Here is a 6,511-nt window from a genome sequence, read left to right on the forward strand (position 1 = left end):
TAGGGACGTCGTGGGTGGTAAGGAAGGGGCTTGGGAACTGGAAATGCTGTGGGCTGGTGACTGTGGCCCCAAGGTCTGAGGAGTGCTTGGTCGAGGTGTCTGATGAGGAGCATAACCTTCACTCTGTTTCACAATTTCTCACTTCTGCCATGGACGTCATGGGAGGGAATGGGCGAGACTGTGCATTCCAACAAAACTTGATTTTGGGAGTAGGTAGATGTGGGGGACAGTGAGGGGGAATGAGCCTAGTAAATTAAAGTGGGACGAAAGCTGTGGTCACTTCAGTTTCAATTCTCGGCCCATATTTTCGTAAACGTCTTCATGATGGTGAGTCTAATTGTGAAATCAAAACTTAGGAAAGCCCTCTGTCTTTTACTATGGAATTAACGTGATCTCTATACCTGTTAGACTATGGTATAAACAAATCTGTACTTAGTTTGATTGGAAAGTGTCATACTTACTGCCCTGTAACTCATTTAGAAAATATTAAATCAAAAATTTTAAAGTACAAATTACTGTTTTGCCATGGAATGTTCATATGCATATAGCTAAGTTGTTACACACATTTTCCATATAACAATATTCTATTTTCAATGGGAAATATGAGTGAGCATGTAAGAACAAGATCCCAATCCTCAGAAAGAGGAAATGATGAAGAGTCTTCCCAGCCAGTTGAACCTGTGATTGTGAGTCCTGCAACATTTGATGTTTTCTATTAACAATTTAGTTTTTAAAATATTTTTGAGCTAGTGTACATGAACTGATAAACATCTTCCATGCTGATAAAAAATGATAATGGCATCTCATGAAGGAAACTTCGGTTCAGAAGTATGATATTCTGGTGTTGCCTGTATTGATGTGGATATGGATATTTTACTCTCTATATAACTGTTGGAAAATGTCATGACTTATGATTAGATGCACATATGCATTGTGTGTATTCATATTTTTGATTTTTTATTTGCACACACACTTACACCCTTAGGTCCAGCAGCCCACTGAGGAAAAACGTCAGGAAGAGGAACCACCAACTGAAACCCAGGGTGTTGCACCCAGTGGGGAGATCGAAAATGAAGGCGCACCTGCAGTTCAAGGCGAAGGGAGAGTGAAGAATAATGATTATGGGCGGTGGAGGTGTATTAATGCATTATATTTTGTGACATAGCAGTAACAGGAGGACAGAAAACATTAGGAAGGAATCTTAAACATTTCCTACTGCTGCTGTGGGGAGGGGTGGGACGAGGACACAGAAAAAGCCACAAAACTTTTCTACCATTTTGACGGAGGCTTTTTATTGATTGGGTATTTGCATAGTTGCCATAAACATTTGAGTGTTTTCCAGAGCTCCTGTGTGGTTTGTTCAGCTAGTTCTGCTTTTTTTTTTTTTTTTTTTTTTTAATGTTTCTGTGGAAGAATGGCAATTTGCAGCTTCCTAGTCTGTCTTTTGCTGATAGCTCATGTATTTTTTTAAGATAGTTTTTTCACACATTTATTAATGCTTCCTCATGCCACATAATATACTAAGTACTGGAGATGTCAGTGCTAAATTTCTGCATAAAACTCGTAGTCTAGTAAAACTGACTCAATCACTGATTTAATGTGCTAAGTATAACAAATGAGTACAAAAGGGACGAGTAAGTTGTCTAGGGCCAACTTTGGGAAAGGAAAGGGCAATCTTTGAAAATCTCTGCTTTCCTGTTTTTCTGGCAACAGACTTCTGAAATAATTAGGCTACAGGTTTTTATTTCACAATGATGAGGGAATAAATATTATCATTTCCTCATTCATAGTTTATGTTTTAATTTGTAAATTGATGACCTTTTTATCTTGAAGGGCCTGATGTGGAAGCTCTTCAACAGGAACTAGCTCTGCTTACGGTAGAGGATGAGCTTGGAGATGGTCCAGATGTCAGAGAGGGGATTCTGCCCACTTTTGATCTCACTGAAGTGCTGGAAGCAGGTATGTTATTCACTAAGATGCAAATTATAGGGTTTCTATTTAATGTGACACAGAGATAAAATTACTGATATTTTAATATCATACTTCACATACAAAGATTCTTCAAAGGTATTTAAGACCCCAAATACCTGCCTTACACACTCTTGGAGATAGAGGGCCAGGTGCGGTGGCTCATGTTTTTAATCCCAGCACTTTGGGAGGCTGAGGCAGAAGGATCACTTGAGGCCAGGAGTTCAAGAGGTAGAGAAAAATTGGGTCAAAGCTAATTATGATATGAAAGATATGAAACATGCTAAGAGAGTAGACTTCGAGTGTCTTCACAGCTGCTTGAAGTAATGCACATATTATTTAGCTTGACTGAGCCATTCCACAATGTATATATATTTTAATACATCAAGTTGTACATGATAAATATCTAAGATGTGTCATTTTTAAAAGAAAGATATGAAAATGTTTCTGACTTTTGAATGTAAGTCGTTTAACCAACAGCCAATAATTTTCAGGTTCTTCATTTTGATTTTGATTTTCAGATTATTTGTTTTGATAAAGGCCTGTTTTTAACGAATATATATAACATGTTTATAATAAGGCGTCAGTTTATATTATGTTCTTAACTGTGATGGTAATGGCTAAAAGCTATCATGGGTATTCAGTTTACTATATAAACTGAAATATTTTTAATTATGTCAAGAGGCAGGAGTACTGGTGAAGATAGTGACAAATGTTCACTCTACCTAAAGCAGCTATATAGTGGCTAAAGTAGTCCAAAGTACCATTTTTACGCTTTTTCACAACAGACACAAATCAAACGTAATACTGACTTTTCTGTTTACTTCACTTAGGCAGTTCTAAGCATATTCTATATGCAGAGTGTTACTTCATATCAATATATTTAAATGACACTTTAAAATACCTTTTTTTCTTAGGTTTTTGTTTGGTTGAAATTTTACTGAAAGTATATGTATTTTTTTGCTTTTCCGTCATACATAGAAAATAGATTCACTTGATTTAATTCAATCTGAACTCGAACAGTCTCTTTGTTTCCTTATTGTACTAGAAAAAGTGGCATGAATTAAAAATTTATTAATATGCCTGGAAGTCTACCTTTAGAGTTTATTCAAAGGCTAACTGGATGTAAGCTAAAGGGTCACACTTCAGGTTCTTATTTTAATTAATCAACATTGTAGTTGTATACTTCTAGTGTCATCTAAATGAAAATCTGCTGAGTAACATGCCCTCATTTTATATTTATATTATGGGTGAAGGGCAACCATAGGTTTAAACCAAGACAAATGAAGACTGAAACCAAGAGTGGTGTTCTTATGCCAGAAATTTTACTGCTGACATTCTTTTAATAAAGTTTCGCAGTTTTCTGCAAAGAGTTTTTGCATATTTTTGTTAAACTTATTTATAGGTTTTTAATACTCTTGAGAATTGTATCTATTTTGAAAGTTTAAATCCTGTGTTTGAGGTGGTATATAGAGATGAAATGTTGGTACATTGATTTTCTATTATAGTAAGCTGGAAGCTTTCCTAGGGGGATGCCAGCAGCTGCATAGATAGAAAAGGCTACCTGGGGCCAGGGGTGTCCATCATGGGTGTTCCACCTCCCCTTTTTAGCACATGCACAGTAAGAAAGAAATGAGGAACATGGAGTAGCTCAGGCTGAGGACCCGCCTGCATAATGAAAGATTAGGGTGGGGGTTGCCAGAGATTCACACGCTATGCAGATGGTACACCTGTTCCTAACTGGTTGTTTGTACCCTATGTAGATCAGATACTGGCTCCCCACTAGCTGTTCTATTTTGTTATTTATGTAGTATTCAGTAGCAAGCTGTTCCGTTTCCATGTCATTGTACAGTTTTGAGTGTGTTTCTTAATCTTGAGTTTTAATTTGATTGAACTGTGGTCTAAGAGTTTCTTTGTTATGATTTCCATTCTTTTGCATTTGCTGAGGAGTGTTTTACTTCCAATTATGTGGTCAATTTTAGAGCAAGTGCTATGTGGTGCTGAAAAGAATATATAATATTCTGTGGATTTGGGTGGAGAGTTCAATAGATGTCTATTAGGTTCTCTTGGTCCAGAGCTTAGTTCAAGTCCTGAATATCCTTGTTAATTCTGTCTTGTTGATTAGTCTAATATTGACAGTGAGGTGTTAAAGTTACCCACTATTATCTTGTGAGAGTCTAAGTCTCTTTGTAGGTCTATATGAACTTGTTTTATGAATCTGGATACCCCTGTATTGGGTGCATATATATTTAGGATAATTAGCTCTTCTTGTTGCATTGATCCCTTTACCATTATGTACTGTCTATCTTTGTCTTTTTTGATCTTTGTTGGTTTAATGTCTGTTTTATCAGAAACTAGGATGGCAACCCCTGATATTTTTTGCTTTCCATCGCTTGGTAAATATTCCTCCATCCCTTTATTTCAAGACTATGTGTGTCTTTGCACATGAGTCTCCTGAATACAGCATACCAATGGGTCTTGACTCTATACAATTTGCCGGTCTGTGTCTTTTAATTAGAGCATTTAGCCCAATTAAGATTAATTTACATTTAAGGTTAATATTGTTATGTGTGAATTTGATCATGTAATCATGATGCTAGCTGGTTATTTTGCACATTAGTTGATACAGTTTCTTCATCGTGTCATTGGTCCTTATATTTTGGTGTGTTTTTGCAGTGGCTGGTACCACTTTTTCCTTTCCATATTTAATGCTTCCTTCAGGAGCTCTTGTAAGGCCGGCCTGGTGGTGACAAAATCCCTTAGCATTTACTTGTCTGGAAAGGATTTTATTTTTCCTTTGCTTATGGAGCTTAGTTTGGCTGGATATGAAATTCTGGTTTGAAAATTCTTTTCTTTAAGAATGTTGAATATTGGCCCCCACTCTTTTCTGGTTTGTTGGGTTCTGCAGAGTGATCCACTGTTACTCTGATGGGCTTCCCTTTGTAGGTAACGTGATCTTTCTGTTTGGCTGCCCTTAGCAGTTTCCCCTCCATTTCAACCTTGGAGAATCTGAAGATTATGTGTGTTAGGGTTGCTCTTCTTGAGGAGTATTTTAGTAGTGTTCTCTATATTTCTTGAATTTGAATGTTGGCCTGTCTTGCTAGGTTGGGGAAGTTCTTCTGGGCAATATCCTGGTGTGTTTTCCAACTTGTTTCCATTCTCTCTGTCACTTTCAGGTATAACAATCAGTCGTAGGTTTGGTCTTTTCACATAGTCCCATATTTCTTGTAAGCTTTGTTCGTTTCTTTTCATTCTTTTTTCTCTAATCTTGTCTTCATGCCTTATTTCAGTAAGTTGATCTTCAGTCTTTGCTATCCTTTCTTCCACTTGATCGATTCTGCTATTGATACTTGTGTATGCTTCACGAAGTTTTCATGGTGTGTTTTCCACCTGCATCAGGTCTTTTATATTCCTCTCTAAAGTGACTATTCTAGTTAGCAGTTCCTGTAACCTTTTATCAAGGTTCTTAGCTTCCTTGCATTGGTTTAGATCATGCTGCTTCAGCTCAGAGGTGTTTTTTATTACCCACCTTCTTAAACCTACTTCTGTTGATTTATCAATCTCATTCTCTGTCTAGTTTTGTGTTGTTGCTGGAGAGGAGTTGCAATCATTTGAAGGAGAAGAGGCATTTTGGTTTTTGGGATTTTCAGTATTTTTGCTCTAGTTTTTCCTCATCTTTGTGGATTTATCTACCTTTTGTCTTTGAGCCTGATGACCTTTGGATTTGGTTTTGTGTGGGGGTTCTTTTTGTTGATGTTGATGTTCTTGCTTTCTGTTTTTTAGTTTTTCTTCTAATACTCCGCTCTTCTACTGGTCTACTGGAGTTTGCTGGAGGTCCACTCCAGACCTTGTTCACCTTGATATCACCAGTGGAGGCTGCAGAACAGCAAAGATTGCTGCCTGCTTCTTCCCCTGGAAACTTTGTCTCAGAGGAGCACTGGCCTTATGCCAGCTGGATCTCTCCTGTGTGAGGTGTCTGTTGACCCCTGTTGAGCAGTCTCTCCCAGTCAGGAGGCAGGAGGGTCAGGGACCCACTTGAGGAGGCAGTCTTTCCCTTAGTAGAGCCAGTGCATTGTGCTTGGAAAACCCCCCTTGTCAGGATCAGCTGCTATCTTCAGAGCTGGCAGACAAGAAAGAGCAAATCCACTGAAGCTGCACCCACAGCCGCCCCTTCCCCCAAGTGCTCTGTCCCAGTGATATGGTAATTTTATCTGTAAGCCCTTGACGGGCTGCCGTGTTTCCTTCAGAGATGCCCTGCCCAGTGAGGAAGAATCTAGAGAAACACTCCGCCCAGTCCAAACCTCCCAGCCTTCTTAGCACTGTCGGGAAAACGACCTTCTAAAGCCTCAGGGATGGCATATGCCCCTCCCCCCACCAAGCTCAATCATCCTCAGACTTCAGACTGCTGTGCTGGCAGTGAGAATTTCAAGCCAGTGTTTCTTACCTTGCTGGGCTCTGTGGGAGTGGTACCTGCTTTGGAAGACCACTTGGCTCCCTGGCTTCAGCCCCCTTTCCAGGGGAGTGAACAGTTCCATGTCTCTGG

At 38.8% G+C, this 6,511-nt stretch overlaps 1 protein-coding gene across 1 annotated transcript; it reads left to right on the top strand.

Moving 5' to 3' along the window:
- The first annotated feature begins 602 nt into the window (after nucleotides 1-602).
- Nucleotides 603-5,939, top strand: LOC101043947 (putative G antigen family E member 3). The gene is made up of 4 exons (XM_074391558.1): nucleotides 603-686; nucleotides 986-1,094; nucleotides 1,834-1,959; nucleotides 5,752-5,939. Exons 1-4 carry the CDS (start codon nucleotides 603-605, stop codon nucleotides 5,937-5,939), a joined length of 507 nt encoding a protein of 168 aa, XP_074247659.1.
- The last annotated feature ends 572 nt before the right edge of the window (nucleotides 5,940-6,511 follow it).

This window comes from Saimiri boliviensis, chromosome X (assembly GCF_048565385.1).
Source record: "Saimiri boliviensis isolate mSaiBol1 chromosome X, mSaiBol1.pri, whole genome shotgun sequence".
In the NCBI taxonomy this organism is placed as follows: domain Eukaryota; kingdom Metazoa; phylum Chordata; class Mammalia; order Primates; family Cebidae; genus Saimiri; species Saimiri boliviensis.

Excerpts from the sequence above, each read along its gene's own strand:
- LOC101043947 (XM_074391558.1), top strand. The coding sequence starts at position 603 with ATGAGTGAGCATGTAAGAACAAGATCCCAATCCTCAGAAAGAGGAAAT. Across the intron at positions 687-985 it reads AGCCAGTTGAACCTGTGATT|GTCCAGCAGCCCACTGAGGA; the intron begins GTGAGTCCTGCA and ends TTACACCCTTAG. Across the intron at positions 1,960-5,751 it reads CACTGAAGTGCTGGAAGCAG|TTTTTCTTCTAATACTCCGC; the intron begins GTATGTTATTCA and ends TCTGTTTTTTAG.